This window comes from Candoia aspera, chromosome 1 (assembly GCF_035149785.1).
Source record: "Candoia aspera isolate rCanAsp1 chromosome 1, rCanAsp1.hap2, whole genome shotgun sequence".
Classification (NCBI taxonomy): domain Eukaryota; kingdom Metazoa; phylum Chordata; class Lepidosauria; order Squamata; family Boidae; genus Candoia; species Candoia aspera.
In genome coordinates, this window is record NC_086153.1 from 30042664 (window position 1) to 30067454 (window position 24791).

General features: G+C 39.1%; 1 protein-coding gene across 2 annotated transcripts in view; it reads left to right on the forward strand.

The window, feature by feature from the left end:
* Window positions 1-21392: 21392 nt before the first annotated feature.
* Window positions 21393-24791, forward strand: part of FANCL (FA complementation group L) — a 69546-nt gene continuing 66147 nt past the window's right edge. For both annotated transcript variants that reach the window (XM_063301224.1, XM_063301233.1), the window contains exon 1: window positions 21393-21740. In XM_063301224.1, the coding sequence (XP_063157294.1) occupies window positions 21645-21740 (96 nt within the window). In that variant the 5' untranslated portion in view covers window positions 21393-21644. The remainder of the gene's footprint in view (window positions 21741-24791) is intronic.

Sequence of the window (24791 nt, forward strand, 5' to 3'; positions counted from 1 at the left end):
TTTGGTGGAATCCTGCCTATGGCAGGAGAGGAATCAGCAAGGGGAGGCAGTAAGTTGTATGCTAATTCAGTTTCCTGCCAGCTCAGGGATGAGTGAAGAGCACTTTAAATTAGCTATGACAACTACTCTTGATGGTCCAAAGTTAGCAGAAGTGAAGATGATTGTGTGGCTGGTGTCAAAATAGTTTCAAGGATTGGAGTGCCATGTAGAAATGTTCATAGAGAATGAGGGAAGAAAGACTACTACACACAAGGAGTTTTGTAGGAGATCTGGATCTTCACATCCCTAATATGAATTGCCTAATATATGCTTTTCATATCCATGCAAATATTGAAATGACATATTAGAACAGCAGTTCTCAAACAAGCTTTCTTGGAAGAATTTCAGGTCTTTCTCAGAATTAGGACTGGTAGATAACCCTGAATAACTGCTATTATTATAAAGCTTTCCCAGCAATCCTCAATTACTGGGGAATGCTTTCAGGTGCAGCTTCAGTTCACAAGGTCAAAGAAATCTCATGGACTGAAATTGTGGAGTGAAATATGCAGGAGTTCTTTAAATATGCTAAAGGAACCCCATCAAAGTTAAGGCAGAAAATATAGATAATAAGCCTCCTCCTCTGTCCTGGTGTTGTCCCCCTATCTAGTGCCTATAAAGGATGGAAGCTTCGTGTAGCCATATTATGGCAAATATATAATATCAATCTATTCCACAGATACACACAGAGAACATGTCATATTTCTGTGATCTTCAGTTAAAATTTAATAAAATAATCCATCCTGCATACTGTTTGAATGCTGTTGATACATTCATCTGGGGTGAACTGTCTAATTTGAAGTGATAACACACGTCCCACTTCCTAGCTCATTTAATCTTTAGAAAAAAAACCAGGGATTTTTAAAATTAGTTTTACTATTTTTCCCTTCTTTGCACAATATGCTCAAATGGCTAGACTGTGCCAAATGCTAGTCTCCAGTAGTTATGTACCAGACATCCCTTAACAGAAACAGCAAGCATCCAGCAGTGATGTTGGATAATCAATAGAGTCTTCAAGGATAAAAATAAGCTGGGCAAAATCTATAGTTTTTCCTTGCTTCTAGTGTGTTTGGGAAACACTGTTAATGAAAAATGAGGTGGATGTACCCACTGCACATTTTTGGATTACTGTTTGGTGCCATCAATCTGAAGCCTAATGAAACATAGACCACCTACAGGGGAGGAATATTGTGTCCTTCTGACAAACAGCATCTAATTTTCTAGCTGAAACTGGCATCCCTGACTAGCATCAACTGAAAACATTTCCTGTTTCTGATCAAACATTGCAAACAGAAATCTCAGTCCACCCCCCTTATCATCCAAGAAGGAAAATTCTTCTTGTTATAAATGCTAAGAAAGGAATTTCAGCCATCTGCATTACACTGAAATGTCAGATGTCTCTCCTCCAAGGATGGACACAGCTGATTTTCCAGTCAAAGCTAATAAAAGTTCCCTTGCAGTGATGTAATATGACTGGCCAGCACAAGTGCTACTCTAGGAGGCCCCATAAGCTGCAAGTTTGATTCATAAGGGAATTGTAACTCCATCCAAATCAGCATGTCCTCTGAAGCCTGAAGAACAGCCCCCTGGGTTTTGAAATTGACCTGTCCATTGTTCGCTGTGAATAAAAATTTAAAATTTTGATGAAGAACAGTCCTTCCAAACTGATTGTCTCCAGATGTGTTGGACTTTAATTCCTATCAGCCCCAACAAATAAAGCCACTGAGCCGTTTATCCTTATCATATTCCACTGAACTTATCCAGTTGTGTGTGTGTACTTAGGATGTATGCATAGTAGATGCATGTTGCTTACACATGTTCTTAATGTTGTCTTCCACTGGGGATTTGAGGAAAATGGAAAAAAAAATTACTGCTCACTGTATTTAATATTATTATGCAAGAAACAAGCATATTTCCACTTGAATTTGAATGACCTGTCGGTAAAAGAAATAACCTTAAATAAAAATGCCATTGCCTAATCTAATTTCAGCAGGGTGTGGCAGGGTGAGATGCCCTGACTGAAGTAGAGTGTTTTCTATGGTCTGATCCTCTGACACAAAGCAAGAAAACCCAGGCAATGTCTATGCAAGTTTATGCAAAATGTTACAGACCAAGAATTGAAATGGAGGTGTGAATTCTTAAATTAGATTTCAGGGGCATTTTATCTATTCTTCAACTGTGTGGAATTCATTTGCTCAAGAGAAGGTAGGTGTCTGGGTAAGCATTTAAAGAAATCTACTAATAGAGGCTTATGAGGTAGGACTTTTCTCCCATTCCAGTACTGGCACCCTGTTATCAAAGTGACAATTTTACCTTCAGAATGAACATGAATGGCCACCTCCTACATGACTAGGTAAATGAAATGTTCTTAAAATGGCTTACACATATTCATGAAGGAGTGAGACTGGCAGACAAAGAATGGATTGGGCATCTGTTCCTGTCCTAGTCAGAATTTGCCTACATTGGTCACAGACAATCTATTCCTGATGCACTTTTGAGCCATCTCCCTCCACTGGGGGTAGGTGGTTTGTGGCTTAGTGTAAATTCAGTTCAATTTAGTACCATGTGAATTGACCACCAGGAGGCAGTACATGACTGGTTGCATCCTTATTGGAAATCATCAGATGTATGTATGTATGTATGTATGTAGCCAGATCTATTTCTATGAGGTTCAAACCCTCTATCAGGAATTGAACTCATGGGCTGTCACACTTTATATGGCTATATACAGTGCATTAGCTTTAAGAGCTACCCAGGTCCTGGCACTCAGCAATTTTTCAGGAAAGGATATATAGAATCTATCAGAGTGGTAGATAGGGAAGATATACAGTATATCCTATATATACTATTCTGTTAGATTCTACATTAATGTCCATCATTATTTTAGCCAATTCCTTTGGTTAGGGAAAAACACCCTCAAATCATCATGATTATCATGCTGATTTTATTTATTTATTTAATTTATCTATCAAATTTTATCACTGCCCATCTCCCCCAAAGGAGGGACTCTGGGTGGTTTACAATAAGACAAAGTTTAAAATTCAATACAATTATAAAATAATAAATATAAATAATAAATATATTATATATTATATTTTAGATATAATGCCTCCTCCATATACATAGCCTTGAACTTAGGGTAGTATGCAGCCTGTACAAGGTCTTGAGCTGAGCTTGTCCCCCTGCAACTTCAAGGACATATCCATGTAGTTTTCTTTGCAGCAATACAGAAGTGTTTTACTATTGCCTTTTACTGGGATGTTTCTTCAACATCTCAGTCTAGCCTATAGTTACTGGTTTTTCTGGTGGTCTCCCATCCAAAATCAGACAGGTGTTGTGAAATGTTATGGCATGTACGTTATATAACTACCTGTAATATGTTTGTATGCTACTAGATGTAATAGTAACACCTTTTCCCTATATGAATTCATAAAGCATATACTTTAAATCAACCCCTTATATCAATAATTACTTGGATTTAAATTAATTAGCTTTTATATCTGTTATTTTCCTATGCACTTTTCCAATATGTAACTTTTTCAAGCAAAGAATTATAGAAGCCAGCAAGTCTATTTGCCACTATAATCAGTGGTTCAGAATATTTTGTAAAAACAAATCCATGGTAGATTCCTTTTCTATCTTTACTTGAATGTACAAGAAAAATTATCTTCATCAGTTGTGATGGTTAGACTTTGAAAAGTTCAAAGAGAAGTCTGTCTCTCCTGTAATATTTGGTGTCCAGGAGTTACATTTTACATTTGAGGGAGAGGAGAGATGAGGAGGGAGGACCGTATCACATATTTATGGGCCAAGTTTTTCCATTGGTTTCCTGGATTTGGTGGAAGTTTGAAAGGTTTCTTTTTTAAAAACCATGTTAAGCCTACTTTGGGGCTTATACTACATTTTTGTGTGCTTCCCACATCATAGTGGTAGGAAGCTATGCTATTGAATTTTGGCCATTGTGAACAAAGGAGACTCAGAGGAACTGCAAAAACACACACACACACACACACACACACACGAGTTTGGAGGGAGGTGGATGCTATCTATCTCTGCATTATGATCTGGGCTGCTTCTAATTTTGCTTTCTTTTTTGCTTGCTGCTTTTACAGTAGACTGTTTGATTTTTTGGCAGGGGGGTAATGTTTTACTGTTGTATTTGACCTGGTTTAGTCCGACTTATCTCAAAAGTCAAAGAATAAATACCAGAAATAACACAATAAACAATACATAGGAAGGGGTATAGAGAGTAAGAAATACTGTATGTCCTTGACAGATATGCAGGAGCTGTGGCCTAAGCAAAAGAAGCTTTTTTTTTTTAAAGTCCAGTACTTCCAGATAATATTTGGAAGTGACTTAGACAGACATCTCCCTAATTCACTAAACTATAAGGAGAAGGAAGTACAGTACAATCAGACTTGCAAGATACTGTTATCATAGCCAAACGCAATAAAATAATTTTTAGCTTTCTTGTGGAGTTGATTTCCAAATTAAACATATTCAGACTTTCACCAGTTTTTTGTGGGACTTTGTTTCTGGTCTCCTCATTAGTTTGGTTATTGCCCTCCTCTGGACACGCTCTGGTTTTTTGGTGTAAAATAATATTTTTTCTAATAGCAATGGAATATTCTTTTTTAGGTACTCTTCACTATGAAATGAACTTGTCTTTCCCAATATATGAGATTAATTGTCAGTAATTGAACACAGTTTGGAGGCTAATTATGTCAAAATTGGTATTAAAAGAATACTACTGAATTGATGGAGTTTAGCAGTTCATATTTAGTTTTACAAATTACATGAGTTGAAAGGCAGCAGTAAGAAACAATAAAAATCCACTGAGAGCTGCTAAAGCAAATTAAGGTTTACTAGTCCTTTGAAAGACAAATGATCCAAGCACTTGTAATGCAAAGAGGGTAGTAAAATTGTTCATGACATTTACTATAGATTTAAAATATCAAATGGTCTTGGATGCCATATGTTGAACACATTTCCTTTCTATTTTCCTTTTAGGATAAAGACATTTTTATTCCAAAGGATGGTAAAGAACAAAGGAACCCAGCCTAAGCTCTTCTGGCTCTAGTTTTCTTATGTTGCAGTAGGAATTTGAAGATCTTATGGTTTTCAAACCATGTTCCAAACAAAATGCTGAGATTATTCTGAAATACATTAGATATTTTTCTAAAAATAGTTACCTAGGTGTAAGCATGTCCGAGGAAAAGAAATGTGTTAAATCAGGAGGTCCAAGATTCAAATTCTGTCATCTCCAATTAAAAGGATCAAGTAACAAACAAATTATCACCCAGAGTAGTTTGCAGCTATTGTTCTTTTGGCTATTTTTTTCTCAACTGTTTTTATACTGGTCTATAAAGCACTTTTTCTTAACCTTTGTATTTGCTCTTTTATCTTGTTCTGAATCACTTCTGATGAAGGGTGATATATAAATTTGTTGCAGAGGTATGCACAAAATTGAAAATATATTTATTTTCAAATCCAAAATAAACATGTTATATTTCAGGAAGTTCTGCCAAACAATTGCAGGTGGGCTATAGATGGTAGAACCTGGATTAGTAAAAACCTGGAGGTATCTTTTGGAGTCAGGAGGCAATGCTGGTGTGCCTTATTCCTCTCTGCCCTCCTATGCACGGCCTGTACCCCAAGCCCCCAGTCGTCCCCTTAACCACCACCAATGTTTTTGGCTTCAAGCAAGACATATCCAAGTGGCACACTCCCCTGCCGCCAAACTTACCAGTCCCTTCCTACCTCCCTTAGACACATCTACCACTATTACCTTTTTTCCGCACTCCCCCCACACACTTCAGCTTGGAACACATTTTATGGTCAGTGCCTGGACCAAACACATGCGTGTTGGTGCATACACGGACCACCTAAAACTAGTTACTCCATGAATATAATTGTGTATGGATCTTTTGCACATACCTAATTTGTTTTATAAATAAAACAAGGTCTTCCTTGATCCATTAGAAATTTTCCATTGCAACCTGGTTCCTCCAAGAGGAGAAGAAACCATTCTATTTATAGAGGAGCAATTTTAGATCTGACCCCATGAATGTCTTTGATAAATATTCAACTGACATGCTTATACAATAAACTTTTTTAAAAATATGAAATATACTCATGGATGACAAATAGATGTGTTAAAGGTTGACACATAGTCTACTAAAATATTTCAAGTGAAAATTATCCTAGTAGAAATATTAGGATGATAGCTTTTACTGGCAAGCTATTTAGGACAAAGAAAAATATAGCAACTTTATAGGTTCCAGCATTTCTGCAAAAGTATATGTGCCATGTAAAGTTCCATAGCTGATGAGAGAGAAAGCAAAAGTTAAGTTTGACCAGATGGTAAAATTGGATGTTATCAAATGAAATCACATGGTCAACTGGTCCCTATTATAAAACCAAGTAAGCCAAATGTTTTTAAAGTTCAAAAAGACAAGGACAGAAATGGTGCATGAAAGGAAACTACTTGCAGCTCAAGAATGTGTTTGAGGGGTTCATGTATAGACTCCAAATGTGAACAGCTTTCCCCCCCATTTTGGATGCAGACCAAGAGCTTTGGGAGGCAAGTCTTCATAGTAGATTATATAGAATTCTGTACTTTCTTTCAACAGCTGTTTTGAGAAAGCAAAGAGTAATCTCCAGAGATGAGGCAATACCAAAATGCAATGTATGTGAGAGGGATACATTCAGATAAATTGTCCCCAGTATGGGTTTAGCAGATCAACATCAGAACTTGGTGTCTGTTTATGTTAGAAACCAATTTTTTAATCAATCACAAACACTGTAAACCAACCTACATTCATTTCACCATTCTGAAACTGATGAATTGAGGGGTATATATTAGTGGGAAACAACATTTCTTGCAGAACTGGCATACATATCCTTTAGGAATCTAGAATATTTACAAGAAGCATATCTAGTCAAGAGTCAGACATAGGATCAGCTTTATAGCTTAGGATTTATGTTACATTAGTATCTGGTGGGCAGTCTAGAGCCTCTATATTGGCTAGGCCTTGTCTGAAGAACTATGGCTATCTATTCTTGCCTGGCCAACTGACCATTTCCTATCTCAGATCTCAGAGACCCAGAGCTAAAATCTTGATTGATATACAGTTGACTGTAGCCCAAGACTGCCTTGACATAGCCAAAAAAAGCAAAGAGTAATTCAAAGCTAGGCAAGTATTAAAATCCAAGGATAACAAAGCAAGCTAATGGATTACAGCAAGACTTAGAGACTTTTCCTGTCTCTTTAAGTAATACTACTGAGAATTCAGTGGATTTAAGCCCAGTATAATGCATCTGGCTCTAATTTCCATGATGATGTGTGCCAAAGTGCAAGACTTGGGATGAATCTTGACACCATAGGAGATCCAACTTGGAAGTTGTGTACTGAGCGTATGCTAAGCCACCCTTCCACAACCTGGTGCTTTCCAGATGTGATGGGACTACAACATTCAGACTTCCCAGTCCATATGTCCTTGGCCATACTGGCTGTGAATTCTGGGAGTTATAGTCCCAGCACATCTGGAACATGCCAAAATAGGGGACTTCTGGGGAAGAAATGGCCAACTGAAGACAGCTCTGCTAAAAGTGGAGCTGATGGCCATGGTGGAATGAAGAGAGGGCTTCATAATTCCTCCCCGGACAAGAAGAGGAGATCGCCCACAAGTGCGTCAGACAGTTGATCCTCATGAAGAGACCGCAAGACAGTAGTCTGGTGGGTTTAAAGCTCTAGGAAATGAGGGAATGGCTATCTTGGTCAACCCACAGTCGGTGCCTTCAAGGACACTGGGTTTGCATACTTCCTTTTCTAATCACTTTCAGAAATTGCTTGTTAACTGCTTTTCAGCTATTAGGAACCTTTGGATAGACAAGTTCTACAACACTGGGTGAGTTTCCTTCAATCCTTAGTGAAAAAAGTTTTAAATACAAGATTAAGGACTTAATTTTTTTTAAAAAATAAAACGAAAGGGTGATTAGAACTTTGATTTTGGAAAGTTACAAATCGACGAAGGGTCCAGATAAATTTGAAATAAGATTTTGGAATTAATTATAAGAATCCTTCCTGTGAGAAAATGCTTTTGTTTTGAATTCCTTAAAAAAACATGATAGGATGAGACTTTGAAAGTTGGACACTAGAGGGAAGATTACAATTAAAGGAGAAGAGCACTTACATTTGACTTAATACAGAATGAAGCAAAATATTTTAACATTGGACATATTGAAGGAACAATGCACCCAGAAGTTAATTTTAAGGGTGTCTGCCTCTTAAACATCTATAGATTGTGTTTAAAAGGTGTTATGGAAGAGAAACAAGTTTTACCTGACAAGATTGAGACTGATCTGAAAGTGGATTTAAAAATGACAGGCTACAAGCATGATATGGAAAAAAGGAGCTACACTGGACATATAAAAGAAACCGGCTGATGTTTTAATAATTAAAAGGGATGTACAAATAACAAACCAAGAGAGTGACCTGGATAATTTTACTATATTGGATTTACAAAAGAGGGTTGTTAAAGCTTTGAAGGATCTTGTGAGAAGAGACAAAGAAAACATGAAAAGAAATCAAGTTCTAGGACATTATTTGAAGGGACTAAAGATCAAGACTGTTAAAAGTAAAAGGAAGGAATATAAAGTTGGTTTATGTGACCAAGGTTAAAATACATATGTCGTTATCTCTGGTAACCCTTAATGGACTTTTGCTGATCAGGACTGAAACAATGAGGTTTTTAAGGATTTATTTATAGATAAGAGATGGGATATGGGAAGAAGAGATCATTTATTTTAAGAGAAGATGATATGTTACTAACATTGTTTATACTTGTTGTGATGAAGGGGGAAGTCATTTCTTTGTATATTTCTTTTTTCTTTATCCTTATTTTTTCTTTCTTTTCTATTCTTTTCAACTTCTATTTTTCTTTCTTTTTTTTAGTTTGTGTTAGTTTTTTTATTGTTGTAGTTGTAATTTTTAATAAAATTACTATTAAAATGGAATATGCCAAAATAGGAAAGCAGTGCACACAGTTGCTTCACCATATGCTGTTCAATCCACATTTTTGTGTTATTCCTATGAACTGGTCATCTTGCAAGTTAATATATCCAAACAAAAGGTTTATATTATATATAGTGATCCCCTCTATTAACCATTCCACTTGTTCTATATTGAGTTTCCATATATGAGAAAACATCTTTCCCTATGTCCTTCAAGGTTTTTAAAGTTGAGATTCATTCATTCATTCAATTTGCCATCCATTCACTATGTCACCTAATGCTCCTGAATGCCATGTTGGTCTCTAATAAAACTCACCTTATTCAAGATTTGATCCTGGATGAGGGCTGACTTGGTGTATGTCACTGAGGCCTGGCTGGGTGCCAGAGGAGAAGTACTCCTCTCCAAATTATGCCCTTCTCCGAAATGTGCTCAGACAGATTTCGGGATTGCTATTGTTTTTCAGGGAGATTCTGAGGGTTATCAGGGATGCAATGCCATAGATAGATGAGTAGGAAACCCTGTGTGTGAGGCTGGGCCTTAGGGATTAGGTGGGATTGCTGCTACTGTACCAGCTTCCCTGCTGCATAGAAGCTTCCCTGTCCATGCTGCTCAATGTTGTCACTGGGTTGGCAGTGGTGTTCCCCAGGCTTATGATTCTGGGGACCACAAACTGGGCTTCATGTGGATGCTAAATAGGTGCAAGAGAGTCAAACCCCAAGACACTCTACAAAGCATGGACCTAAGTTAGATTATGTTAGATGCCATTTATTTTTAAGACTTATTTTACTATATTACTACATCTTAATTTTCATGCAGTTTAGTCATAACGGTTTATAAAATAAAACTTGTGGTACTTACTGTAATATCTCGAGGAACTTACCAGTTTAGTCCTTTTAGTATCCCTGACTCATCATCTACCAGAATTTTAACAACCCTGCTTAAAAATGTGATATGATGGATAATTTGCCATTAGGTAGCCAGCTTGTCAGGAAATAAATGTTACTGAAGTCAGACAGACTCCTTAAAAAAGACACATGTAGGATTCAGATGTAAGTCTTTGAATTCTGCATTTTTTTCAACTTTCTGAAAAATAACCTTGGGTAGTGACAATGCTGAGGATTTGTCCTGAGGGCTTCATGGTGAGAAGACCTGAAAAACAGACATCTCTCATCTTGGTAGAACATTACTACACCGTTTCATTACATATTGATGAAATCAGACTAGCCTTCTGCTATTTGATGCCCTCTAAATATATTATAATTTTCTTAATTCCTCAGGCTGCTGGGGAAATATAGCTCAATACATCTAGAAAATCAGTACCAGGTTGTGGAAGGCTGATCCAAACCATTTCAATCTAGATTCAAGCTGGATACAACATGGATAAAATCTTATTTTGAGTGATGACTTTTATCAGGAGAGATGGGAAAACATCAGGAGTCTGGTTGCACCTTTTCTGATTAATATTTTTTATTAAACATAAACTTTCATGAGCTGCAGCTCACTTCATCAGACATATCTCAGTGACATTTGACACCACTGATCATGGTATCTCTGTGGATGGGAACTGGAGCACTGTATTGCAGTATTTGTGCCTGTAGGACCATTGCCAAGAAAGTAGAATGTTTAGCCCCAGGGCATAGAGTGTGTGATGTTCCACAAGATTCCATTCTCTCTTGCTGCTAGATGGCATCCATCCATCCATCCACTTAGTGCTACTGTAGTGGTTCACCATCACTAAGGAGTTCATAGAGAAAGGAAGAGGGGAAAAAAAATCAGAGGAAAAGGCTGCTGAGACAGTCAGGAGTTGCGTTCTTTTATGGCTGATGGAGTAAGAACAAACAGGAGTGTAATCAGCCCTGGTTTACAGAAGTTCTGTTTCATTTTTTTTTACCAACAGTTTTCAGTGGGAGAAAGGATCATAAGAATAATCATAATCACTGCAGAGAAGAGATAGTGATTAGGCAGTTGTGTAGGATTATATTTTTGATTATGTGTGTACAGTTTGTTTGCAGTTCAATTTTGTAAGTAGAAACATTCCTCAGTGGCAAGCTTGAGTGAATATCAACATTTAATGTGAATCTACATTTTTTTCTTTCTTGATCTGCTCTTTAAGGAATGGCTCTTTAAGTACTGTATATCAGGATCTTTCATCTACTTCTAAACCAAAATTTAAAATATATAAGGATTTCCTTTTTTGGATTGGAAAAACGAACTCTTCAGTAAAATAGATGATGGCAGACTATTTTTGAAGGTTTGTGCTGCTGCATCAAGAAGATACTGCTGGGTATTCTTGGTTAGCTCCTAGCCCAGAAAAAGTGCTAAGAGTGCCAGGTAGTCAAGAGAAAAGGGTGGGGATATGAGATACAAAGGACATATATTGTCCAAAAATTCCATTTGAATCCAGAGATGTTTATTAGCTAGATGATGTCCAATGAATAAGTTAAACCCAGATTTAGCAGAGGTATTGTGAATAGGTTCCCCCCAAGACTTGTTATACTGTTTCTTCATGATGAGCATGCATGTGTGTTCCTGGGAGGAATGGGCAAAGGGCATTGGATGTGTACGCCAAAAATACGTATTTCCAGTAGGGTCACTAAGCCATGAAGGCCATCCCAGCTGCCCCGCAAAAGCAAGAAGGCACTTATATTGGGCAGCAAAGATATAAGAAACTGCTGGAGACAAATGATCAGTTTAGTGACAACAGCAAAGACATCATTTCATACTGTGCGAGAAAAGGCAATGATAAACCACTCCTGTACTTTACCAAGAAAACCACATGAACAGACAAGACAAAGTGATTGATGATATAAGTTAGATGGCACTCAAGTCAGATGGCACTCAAGTTCCTACTGAGGAAAAGCTGAGGATCTTTTGGAGTACTAATGGATTTATGAAACAACCAAACTGAAGCTTTTAGGACATCTGGTTGCTGATGTTGCCATGACTGAACAGAACATCCAAAGCTGCAAGGTCAGAATTACAGCAGGAACATAGAACATACGAAGTACAAACATGGGAAAGCTCAACACAGTGACAGATGAAATATACCACAGACTAGCATTTGATAAGGTCTTCAGAAAAAGAAATATGAAGGCCTTGGGGAAAAAATATTCAGATGCCATGATATGTCTGCATCTACAAAGATCAGAATTGTGCAGGCATTCTTTTTTCCTGTGGCCCTCTATGGATGACAAATCTGTACTTTAAATAAGCAGGATAGAAAGGGTATTGATGCTTTTGTACTTTGGTGTTGGAGAAGACTCTTGACAATTTCACTTATTTGGTAAATTTATATAGCTGCCCATCTCAAATATGTGACTCTGAGTGGCATTTGTTGTTGTTTATCCGTTTAGTCGCTTCCGACTCTTCGTGACTTCATGGACCAGCCCGCGCCAGAGCTTCCTGTTGGTCGTCAACACCCCCAGCTCCCCCAGGGACGAGTCCGTCACCTCTAGAATATCATCCATCTTGCCCTTGGTTGGCCCCTCTTCCTTTTCCCTTCCACTCTCCCTAGCGTCAGCATCTTCTCCAGGGTGTCCTGTCTTCTCATTCTGTGGCCAAAGTATTTCAGTTTTGCCTTTAATATCATTCCCTCAAGTGAGCAGTCTGGCTTTGTTTCCTGGAGGATGGACTCGTTTGATCTTCTTGCAGTCCAAGGCACTCTCAGAATTTTCCTCCAACACCACAGTTCAAAAGCATCGATCTTCCTTCTCTCAGCCTTCCTTATGGTCCAGCTCTTGTAGCCATATGTTACTACGGGGAACACCATTGCTTTAACTATGCGGACCTTTGTTGTCAGTGTGATGTCTCTGCTCTTAACTATTTTATCGAGATTTGTCATTGCTCTTCTCCCAAGGATTAAGCGTCTTCTGATTTCCTGACTGCAGTCAGCATCTGCAGTAATCTTCACACCTAGAAATACAAAGTCTTTCACTGCTTCTACATTTTCTCCCTCTATTTGCCAGTTATCAATCAAGCTGGTTGCCATAATCTTGGTTTTTTTGAGGTTTAGCTGCAAGCCAGCTTTTGCACTTTCTTCTTTCACCTTCATCATAAGGCTCCTCAGTTCCTCTTTGCTTTCAGCCATCAAAGTGGTATCATCTGCATATCTGAGATTGTTAATGTTTCCTCCAGCAATTTTAACTCCAGGCTTGGATTACTCAAGCCCAGCATGTTGCATGATGTGTTCTGCGTACAAGTTGAATAGGTAGGGTGAGACTATACAGCCCTGCCGTACTCCTTTCCCAATCTTAAACCAGTCCGTTGTTCCGTGGTCTGTTCTTACTGTTGCTACTTGGTCATTATACAGATTCTTCAGGAGGCATACAAGATGAGTTGGTATCCCCATGCCACTAAGAACTTGCCACAATTTGTATGGTCCACACAGTCAAAGGCTTTAGAATAGTCAATAAAACAGAAATAGATCTTTTTCTGAAACTCCCTGGCTTTTTCCATTATCCAGCGGATATTGGCAATTTGGTCTCTAGTTCCTCTGCCTTTTCTAAACCCAGTGTCATGAGTACTGATGGTGAGCAGGAGGGGGCCCCTATCCAGGGGGGAAAACGCATGCGTAGTACTGAGGAGTTAAGCAGCCATTCAAAGAGACACAGATCAGACCCGCCTTGACTTTTGGGGTTTATCTGTCTGGGTATTTCCCACGCTTCTTCAGTTTGTTAGGATTTTCCATCTAATGTAGCAGTAATAAAACACTAAAGACCTATTCCTTGTCTCAGCGTGGTTCCTGACTGTTAGGACACCCAGCTTGTACATTTGGCAATTCTCACTCCATGAATTGCTGAAGTCTACCTTGCAGGAACTTGAGCATTACCTTGCTAGCATGTGAAATGAGTGCCACTGTTCGATAGTTTGAACATTCTTTAGTGTTTCCCTTTTTTGGTATGGGGATATAAGTTGATTTTTTCCAGTCTGATGGCCGTTCTTGTGTTTTCCAAATTTGCTGGCATATAGCATGCATTACCTTGACAGCATCATCTTGCAAGATTTTGAACAGTTCAGCTGGGATGTCGTCATCTCCTGCTGCCTTGTTATTAGCAATGCTTTTTAAGGCCCATTCAACCTCACTCTTCAGGATGTCTAGGACCACACCATCAAAGCTATCCCCGATATTGTTATCCTTCCTATACAGGTCTTCCGTATATTCTTGCCACCTTTTCTTGATCTCTTCTTCTTCTGTTAGGTCCTTGCCATCTTTGTTTTTGATCATACCCATTTTGGCCTGGAATTTACCTCCAATGTTTCTAATTTTCTGGAAGAGGTCTCTTGTCCTTCCTATTCTATTGTCTTCTTCCACTTCCATGCATTGCTTGTTTAAAAATAATTCCTTATCTCTTCTGGCTAACCTCTGGAATTTTGCATTTAACTGGGCATATCTCCCCCTATCACTGTTGCCTTTTGCTTTCCTTCTTTCTTGGGCTACTTCTAGTGTCTCAGCAGACAGCCATTTTGCCTTCTTGGTTTTCTCTTTCTTTGGGATGTATTTTGTTGCCGCCTCCTGAACAATGTTGCGGACTTCTGTCCATAGTTCTTCCGGGACCCTATCTACTAAGTCCAGTCCCTTAAATCGATTCTTCACCTCCACTGTATATTCCTTAGGAATATTAGTGAGCTCATATCTAGCTGATCTGTGGGTCTTCCCTAATCTCTTTAGTCTGATCCTAAATGGTGCAGTAAGAAGTTCGTGATCGGAACTACAGTCAGCTCCAGGTCTTGTTTTTACCGACTGTACAGATGTCCGCCACCTTTGTCTGCAAAGGATGTAGTCAATCTGATTTTGGTGTTGTCCATCTGGGGAAGTCCATGTATAAAGCCGTCTCTTAGGTTGCTGGAAGAGAGTGTTTGTTATGCAGAGTGAGTTGTCTTGGCAAAATTCTATCAGCCTATGTCCTGCTTCGTTTTGTTCTCCCAGGCCATGATTACCTGTAATTCCAGGTGTCATCTGACTGCCCACCTTAGCATTCCAGACTCCTGTGATGAAAATAACATCTCTTTTAGGCGTGTTGTCCAGTAGGTGCTGCAGATCCTCATAGAACTGCTCTACTTCAGCTTCTTCAGCGTCTGTGGTTGGGGCGTATATTTGGATCACTGTGATGTTAGATGAGTGGCATACCAAGTTAAAAAACACAAAAACAATGTAACAAAATGATGTTTTATTTTGTGTTTAAAATAAATACAAATACATAACAAAAATAATTAAAGAAACTTTTGAAAACAGTGAAAAAAAATTAAAATCATTAAAAAAATATGCAGGAGAGCACACTCAATTTCCTTAGCAATACAGCCACTTTGCAGGCTCCATACCCACCTTACCAGATCCCCAGGCCAGAAAGCAAAGCCATGTTTTAAAGCCCTTCTGAAAGGCCAGCAAGGTTGGGGTGAATCTGACCTAGGGTAAATGATGTTCCAAAGGCAGATGCTGTGGCAGAAAGGTTCTCCTCCTGTTTCCTGTCAGATGACATTCCTTTGTAGATGGACCTGCAACACATCTGTCTGCCAGACCTGATTTGAAGGGCAGAAGTGATTGGGAAGAGGTGGTCCCTCAAATAACCTGGCCCCATGTCATGTAGGTCATTACCAGCACCTTGAATTGAACCTGGAAGCAAACCGATAACCAATATAGCTCACAGAGCAGACAGGTAATGCATGCTGACCTAGGTGCGCACATAACTGCCCACATCACATTTTGTACCAGCTTAAGCTTCCAGATCTTCAGGGGAAGCCCCATGTACAGTGCATTACAGTAATCCATGTGGGATTAATTCTATAGCATTCATCTTTATTGTGTACAGTTGCTTTGGAAATATTTCTAATAAAGAAAAACAGGCAAAACATTTTCTAAATAAGTAAATAAATAAAATATCTACTATACTTTCTTTGCTTAGGTCCTGGAATATATCTTTGATGATGGGGAGTTAAGTAAATTGTTTGGAAGTAGACATCTAAACTATATTGATTATCTGGAAAATGCTGAGAGTATATAGACAAAAGGTTTGAAAAGTTACTTGTAGATTGAATCAGAGAATAAAAAGTTAAAATTGCCGGAATGCTGAATTTTAAACTTGGTTGAAAGAAAATCACTTTACTCTGATCAACTGATTACACAGAACAAACAACAAAGTGAGAAAGAGAAAAAACTAAGAAATGAAAAGCATAAAATTAAGGTAAAATGCAATTTAAAAAGGAAAAACATGATGTGGGTTTTTAAATTCTCCCCCCCACCTGTGCTTAACTAATTAAAATTATAGTGAAAATGAAAGAGACTAAACTTGTATCTTTCTCCTACTGTTACTGTCTTTTTAATCATCTTAGTATTCAAAGATGTTACTTTGTTCATTAGAGCCTTACAATTCAAAATTGTTTTATTCCGTTTCTTAAAATGTTTCTCCCTAAATATGAATTTGGATTTTCTCAATTGTTTTCTATCCTGCTTTCCTTTCTTCCTTCCCTTACATTTTTCCTCATTTCCTCTGTTATATCATATATTGTTTCAATTTGTGGGTTATTTTTGCTCTAGAATTTGTTACCTGATGATGGATTTCTCAATTGTTTATCTTTATAGCGATGTTTACATGTAAATTTACCAGTACTATCTATCTGTACTTTGATAAGAAAATCTTATAGGTAGGAAAAACTATAGAAAATACAGCTTTGATGATCAGAAAAAGTTATGCTGAAAAAGTACATTTTGAAGGATTCATAGGAACATTAAAAAAAACACAAAAGAATAATGGTAATGCAAAACATCATAAAGGTCTTATTTGAGAGTTTCAGAATTTCCACCCGCCCTTTCTGAAGAGAAAACCTTCAGCGGACAGTCTGGAAAAGCTCCAAGTATTTTCAAGGTTTGGAAGGGATTAACAGCATCCTTTTGGGCTTTCAAAATCAGTACAGCATATGGATTGGTCTGGTCTTGCATTGTTGGCTATGTCTGCAAAGGGAATATTTTTTATAATTCAAGGAGATATAAATGAGTCATTAGAGAACCTATGTACTTTATGTGCGGAAGGCAGCTGATTTATGTGGTTGCTGTTGGACATTTGCCAGGAAGAAATAATTCTGGGGAGCCAAGATCAAGCTTTGTATATGCAGATAGATAAATCTCAAGGCCGTTGATGTTATGTTTTAGAGAAACAGGTACCAACATTTGTCACATTAGAATAGCTGAGTGCAAGCTGCTGTACATTCCCTCTTTTTGTGCTGGTATGGAAATTGGAACTGATTCGTAACATTCAGCATGAAATCTTCCTCATCGTTGTTGTTCTCTGCTGGATATACTATGGTTGATATTGTTCTTAAATTGTGATGTAGTTGGAAGCAAAACTGAATTATATCATTGCATCTTCTAATTTGGATATTGCTATTGGAATTATTGTAGTTTTGAGTGGCTTATAATTTGGGTGGTTTTATAGATTATATTTTTGTTTTTTTTTTATTTTTGTGAACTGTAATCTTAAATGGGGATTAGCCAATAAATGATGGCTGAAAGCGAAGAGGAACTGAGGAGCCTTATGATGAAGGTGAAAGAAGAAAGTGCAAAAGCTGGCTTGCAGCTAAATCTCAAAAAAACCAAGATTATGGCAACCAGCTTGATTGATAACTGGCAAATAGAGGGAGAAAATGTAGAAGCAGTGAAAGACTTTGTATTTCTAGGTGCGAAGATTACTGCAGATGCTGACTGCAGTCAGGAAATCAGAAGACGCTTAATCCTTGGGAGAAGAGCAATGACGAATCTCGATAAAATAGTCAAGAGCAGAGACATCACACTGACAACAAAGGTCCACATAGTTAAAGCAATGGTGTTCCCCGTAGTAACATATGGCTGTGAGAGCTGGACCATAAGGAAGGCTGAGAGAAGGAAGATAGATGCTTTGGAACTGTGGTGTTGGAGGAAAATTCTGAGAGTGCCTTGGACTGCAAGAAGATCAAACCAGTCCATACTCCAGGAAATAAAGCCAGACTGCTCACTTGAGGGAATTGTATTAAAAGCAAAAATGAAATACTTTGGCCACAGAATGAGAAGACAGGACACCCTGGAGAAGATGCTGATGCTAGGGAGAGTGGAAGGCAAAAGGAAGAGGGACCGACCAAGGGCAAGGTGGATGGATGATATTCTAGAGGTGACGGACTCGTCCCTGGGGGAGCTGGGGGTGTTGACGACTGACAGGAAGCTCTGATGTGGGCTGGTCCATGAAGTCACGAAGAGTCAGAAGCGACTAAACGAATAAACAACAAGCCAATAAATAAAATAACATCTATCTATCTATCTAATTTATCCCCGCCCATCTCCTCCCATCGGAGGCATCTGGGAGATTTAACAACTGATTAAAACCATCAGAATAATACAAAAAAATAAAATAACAGTAAAAATACTATAAACAGAAATAAAGAATAAAGAATAAAAAATCCAAGCAATGAAACATCTAAAACAGTCCAAGTGTGGGAGGAGTGGTCTATAACAACCATCCCCATGTAGCTCTATTCCCCTCTCCACCCCAAGCGAGGCGGCAGAGCCAGGTCTTCCCATCCAGGGTGGAAAACGCATGCGTAGTACTGAGGAATTAAGCAGCCATTCAAAGAGACATAGATCAGGCCTGCCTTAGCTTTTGGGGTTTATATGTCTGGGTTTTTCCCACGCTTATTCAGTTTGTTAGGATTCTGTTTATGTAGCAGTAATAAACACTAGAGAACTACTCCTCGTCTCAGTGTGATTCTCACTGTTAGGACACAAAGGGTCAATTTACTTGGGACAAGTTTTGTAGCCCTTCAACCTCTCCCCTGCCAAGTTGCTTAGTTAGGCATACAGGTAGTCCTTGACTTACGACCACAATTGGGACCAGAACTTCCGTCACTAAACAATGTAGTCATTAAGGAGTTGCGCCTGATTTTACACCTTTTTTGCCATGGTCATTAAACAAATCACATGGCCGTTAAGCAAATCTGGCTTCCCCCATTGACTTTGATTGTGAGAAGTCCCTTAGGAAAGTCACAAATGGCTACTGCCTGACCTTGGGATGCTACAACCGTCGTAAATACATGCTGGTTGCCAAGTGCCTGAATTCTGATTATGTTACCGCAGGAATGCTGCAACGGCCATAAGCGTGAAGACCAGTCGTCACTTTTTTCAGTGCTGTCGGAACTTTGAACGGTCGTTAAACAAATGGTCATGAGTTAAGAACTACCTGTAGTGAGGATTAGCTTCATTATTGTGTGTCTAGCAGGTATTGGATGCCTAGCTAAGGCACCCAAGTGGTGGGAAATAATTATCTAACTGGGGTTAGAGCATGAAGTGTGTTATCTCACAGCTTGGGAGAGTTAAGTAGGAAGAGCTAGCATGTCTAAGCAGCCTCTCTTCCTAGTGTTAACTAAAAAATGCAATCAGAGGACATTGACTATACCTCTTTCTTGATAAAACTGAACAATGTGGGATGGATTGTCCCACTACCAGATGGATTAACAGTTGGTTGAGCTGCATCCAACCTGTGTCCTTAATGGTTTTATGTCTATATGGAGAGAGGTGTGCAGTGGAGAACCGCAGGGTTCTATCCAGTGCTCTTCAATATTTTCATAAATGATTTAGATGACAGAATAGAAGGGATGCTCATCAAATTTGCAAATAACACAAAGCCAACACCTCAGAAGACAGGGTCAAGGTTCAAAGGGATCTTGAAAGACTTGAACATTGGGCCTTATCCAATAATATGCAGTTCAGTGGTGAGAAATGTAAGGTTCTACATTTACGTAGGAAAAAACAGATTCACAGGTATAATGTAGGTGGTGCCTGGCTCAGCAGCAGTGCTTGTGAAACAGATCTGATTATCTTGGTAGATCACAAATGTACTAGTTGCCATAATATGAGAAGGACACTGAAGAACTGGAAAGAATGTAAAGAACAACAAAGATGGTGAGGGGCTTAGATGCTAAGTCCTATGAAGAACAGTGACAGGGATTGGGTATATTTGGCCTAAAGAAAGGAAGACTAAAGGGGGACCCTTCCAATATTTGAAGGGCTGTCACAGCAAAGAGGTTGTGGATTCCACATAGTGCCTGTGGGTAGGACAAGAACCAAAAGGTGGAAGTTTTAGAGGGAGATCCAAAATCAAAGTGAGGAATGGAACAGCCTGCCTTCTGGAATTGTGGGCGTTCTATCACAGGAGATTTCAAGCAAAGGATGAACAGTCATTTATCTTAAATAGTATCAGGTTTCCTGCCCTGGGCAGGGGTTGAACTAGAAGACCTTCAAGTCCCTTCCAGTCCTATATTTCTATGAAATTACCAAATAGCACATGTGAACCCAGTCTCAGTGTAGGAATAGAGTTGAGGTATAAAGTCATCCTATTTGCTCTAGGCTTGTGATTTTACGTGGGCACAGATCTAGACAGAGTACAGCAGTTTCTGGTGAAATATGAGGAAAGGACTAATGATATAGTTACTGAAGAAGTAAATAATTGATTTCTGGATCGTAGATCGTGTGCGTATCTTAATTTTTAATACCCTTCATATAAAAGACTTTTTCAGCATATGAAGGAGAATATAGGACCATTCTTCTACTTGATATGCTAATCTCATGTAATTTATCCTTGATTGCCATTTTATGCTTTTTATTATCTGTTTTCTGTTATTGTTGTTACCTGCTACTTATATTTGGTGTTTTAAGCTGTGTCAACTGCCCAGTTACTCTTGTGACATGGGTGGCCACATCTATTGAATTGAATAAATATATTTTTGGTTACAATAAATAAGTACTGTAAGCTATTGATATACAGTAATCACAAATTTAGAGGGAAACGCCCACATTTTGTGCTACATGCAATCTCCGACCTCTCCAATGAGGCAGTTCTATGTATGGCGCTTTAAATAACCTAAAGACTAGGTACTATAGTTTGAAATGAGCGAGCCCAATCCTCACTGATCAGAAAGGCAGTCTGCCGGCATCTTTAAATAGGCTGATAAATAACAATACTAGCCCTTAAAAACGAAATTATGTCATGGTGATGAGACATACCCGCTCAGGTAATTGGGCCTAGGACCGCAGTCTCCTAGGGCTGCAATATTACCGCGTTTGCCGACAAGAAAATCCTACTGCACTGAACCGGTCTGTAAAGAACCGCACTGTAAATGTTGATTTCAACGCAATCCGCATCGAGTCTCTTTCCTCAGAGAAAGCCTGACGCGAGGAGGAAGAAGCCGGTCCAGACCAAAGAGAGACAAGCCGCCCAAAGGCAGGCGGGCCGGGAGGCCCTGCATCTCACAAGCCCCGCCCCTTCGAGTTCTTTCCCGCGCGACGCTGTGGCCGTTCTGTCCAATCACGAGAGAGCGGCAACTCGCCTCTTCAAAACAGGGCGCGCGATTGTTTTCCTCCGGTCGGTTGCTTCCTTGCACTACTTTCCGTGGTTTTGCCTCATTCTTCTCCAAGGGTTCCGCCGCTTAATCGAGATTAATCAGAAAACACGCATGCGCCCACATAAATATTTTCGCCCGAAAAAAAGTTTTCCTGGCGGGAGAGGAGGCGCATGCGCTTGTTTTGGCGGGGCAGGGTGTCCTGTTTGAAGGGCGAAGGGAAAGGGGCAGCCGAGAAATGGCTACTGGATTCGGGTCATTGCTGCGCGAGTGCCCGCTCCTCCTGCCCCAGAACCGGGAAAAGAGTGTCTATGAGGGCTTCGTCACCGCCCAGGTACCGAAACACTCCGGGGCGGACGAGGGGGTGGCGGCGGCGGCAGTTGAAACATCTCAGTTCCCGTTTATCCGGTACTTTTTCCATTTCTTTTCCAAGAACGTGGTGAAGCAGGTAAGGGGTAGGATGGTCCCTAAAGCCGACCCTGGTGAGTTCCACGCCCAGGGAGGATTGCGATCCTGCGCTTCTTGGGAAATAGATCCACGCCCTGCATTGGCTCTTTACAGCTGCAGAAAGTGCCTTGCCCCCTATGGAGGAGATGCTTCATAAATGTCCCTGTTGCAGTCTCTAGCATCTCCAACAGCATACGCACAGAATAGAGATTGTAGGACAGCAGCGGAAGCCTCAGGTATCAGAGATGAGGAGGAGGCTGGTAGCCCCTTTTAAGGCTAACCAATTTTATTATTATCAGATCCAAAATAATGTAGATAGTGACCTGAAAGTTTTGGGTTACTCAACCCTGGAGAACCCATGCACGGTTCCCAGCCTTAAGCTAGCCTAGCCTCCCAGTTCTGTCCTCTAGAGCAGGGTTCCTCAACCTTGGCAACTCTAAGCTTTGCCGGCTGGGGAATTCTGGGAGTTGAAGTCCACACAGCTTAGAGTTGCCAAGGTTGAGGAACCCTGCTCTAGATTAAGTAGGCTGCAGTCCCTTTATTTTCTGCCAGGATAACTAAGGCCTCTCAGTTCAGAGTGATGGGATATATCCTAGAGCAGTGTTCTGGGAGTTGAAGTCCACACATCTTAAAGTTGCTGAGGTTGAGAAACACTGTCCTAGGGAAACAACTGCTAGAAACAATAGATAGCATCAAGGGAAAAATAACTTCCTATCATAGGAATAGGAGAAAAGAGTGCAGATTACTTTTACTGTATTTTCCTTCTGCTTTTCAAAAGAATTTGCATCACTTGTTTTCTAAAAAAAACCTTCCATTTGTAGCTTACAAAATGAAACAGAGTACACTTGGGAAAGGAAGTAGAGGATAAAAAGTCTCCTAAGATGACTTCAGGGACTTGCCCATGTATAATGTGGCAATAATACAGAGGCAGTTTGATGTTGCTCTCTTCTACAATGTTTTTTCCTGCTTCCCGACATATGCTACAGCCCTGATATTCCCATCCAAGTACTAACCAGGCCCAACCATACTTAGCGGCTGAGCCCAGTCAAGGCTGGCTAGATGCTGCCATCTGCTGAGTCAGCAGAGGATAAACTAAAGATCAGTTTGGTGGTGCCAGGATTGGAGCATGGTTGACCTTCCCATGTTGGCAATTTGGTTGAACAGAGGTGTTGTAACAGACCATGTTTTCTCATTACATCTTCACTAATTTAGAGAAAAACTTTTGCAGCTGCTTATGCTTAGGCTTATGGATGGAGCCAACCTGATATTTAACTATAGATTTAGTTCTCAAAAGCTGGGAATATAGCCTTCAAGTGGAGATTGGTTCATCTAGCTGTAGTAAAGTCAAGATTTTCTGGAGAGTGGAAGGCAAAAGGAAGAGGGGCCGACCAAGGGCAAGATGGATGGATGATATTCTAGAGGTGACGGACTCGTCCCTGGGGGAGCTGGGGATGTTGACGACCGACAGGAAGCTCTGGCGTGGGCTGGTCCATGAAGTCACGAAGAGTCGGAAGCGACTAAACGAATAAACAACAAACTGATAAATGTATTATCTGAAAGAGAAATATCTTTTGATTTTCTTCCTTGTATAATTCTTTCTTTTCCACTGCTTCTCTCCTCAAAACAAGGTAACAGAAGTAACTCGTTGGTTGCAAAGAACAGTTGGAAAAAAGGGAAGAACTACCCTCCTCTCCCCATATATTTATTAAAGCTATTGCCCATTTAGAATTTACATCTATGTCTGGTTCTATTTTTTCCAGTATTGGGCAGGTTTGAAGTTTTTTAAAAAAGTAATGATACACTGAATTATAGTTATTTGACCTTTACAAAAGGTCACAATTACATCTGCTTTTTATTTCATAAAAAGGCTATTTAAATGTAATAGAAGTGAGAGTTATAACATACTATGAAACTAAAGGTTATAGGATACATTAATTGTACTTCTCTGCTTATCACTAAACTGGGCATTAATACTTTCCAAATTAGAGCTTTATGAACCATGCTGGGAAATTGTGACATCTTTGTTTCCCAAATTTGGCCACTAGCAATCCTTATTGGAAAACTTGCCGAAGACTTTAAGATTAATTGAAGGCTGAATTCCTATAGGCACCTATCTATGAGTACAAACCATGAATTTAGTTGAATAGTTTTTCCATTAGAAATTATATCAGTTTTTGTAGCCAATTATTTCATCAGATGATTAGAAATTCAAACCTTTCCTGGCCTTGACATGTTATATTTTAGTTAATATATTTGGTATAGAGTATCTTGATGATGTATTATAATGGAGCAAAATCTATACACTCTATTAATATTGTAATTAAAATATGCCATTTTAGTTGATTTGTGTGTGTGTGTTTTTATGAGACCACACAAAGTTGAAATGGCAGGATTTGATATATTTTCTGTATATTTTGTTTGTTTGTTTCCAAGTACCATAACCTGTGACATTAACACATGACTGGATAGTTTAATTAATAGTTTCAGGTGTTGAACAAATAGTTCTAAGCTGTCTACTGTATTTTCTGAGGTATGAAGTAGTTTTTCATACTGATTCTCTATAGAAATATTGATATGGTGAAATGGGGCTAGCCATACACAAGGAAGAGGTATACGTACATTTGTGGGAACTACAAGTTTTACAGATGTACATGACAACTTTAGGAAAACATAGGACAGAATTATAATATTATATAATTATATTAGTCATGAGAGAGAGGAACTTGTAGGAGAATGAGAAGTAATGGGATAAGGTTTAATGACATTTAAGCATAACTTTTTCTTCAGATTCTGAAAGCTATTCTTGATATACAAGTAGCTGCTGGAATTAAAAAAAAACGAATGCTTAAATGAGATAATTAATTGGTCACTAAGATTTCTTGAATGGGTGTTAACTGAAACTTCTTAATATCTTTAGAAGAATTGTGACCTATAGGAT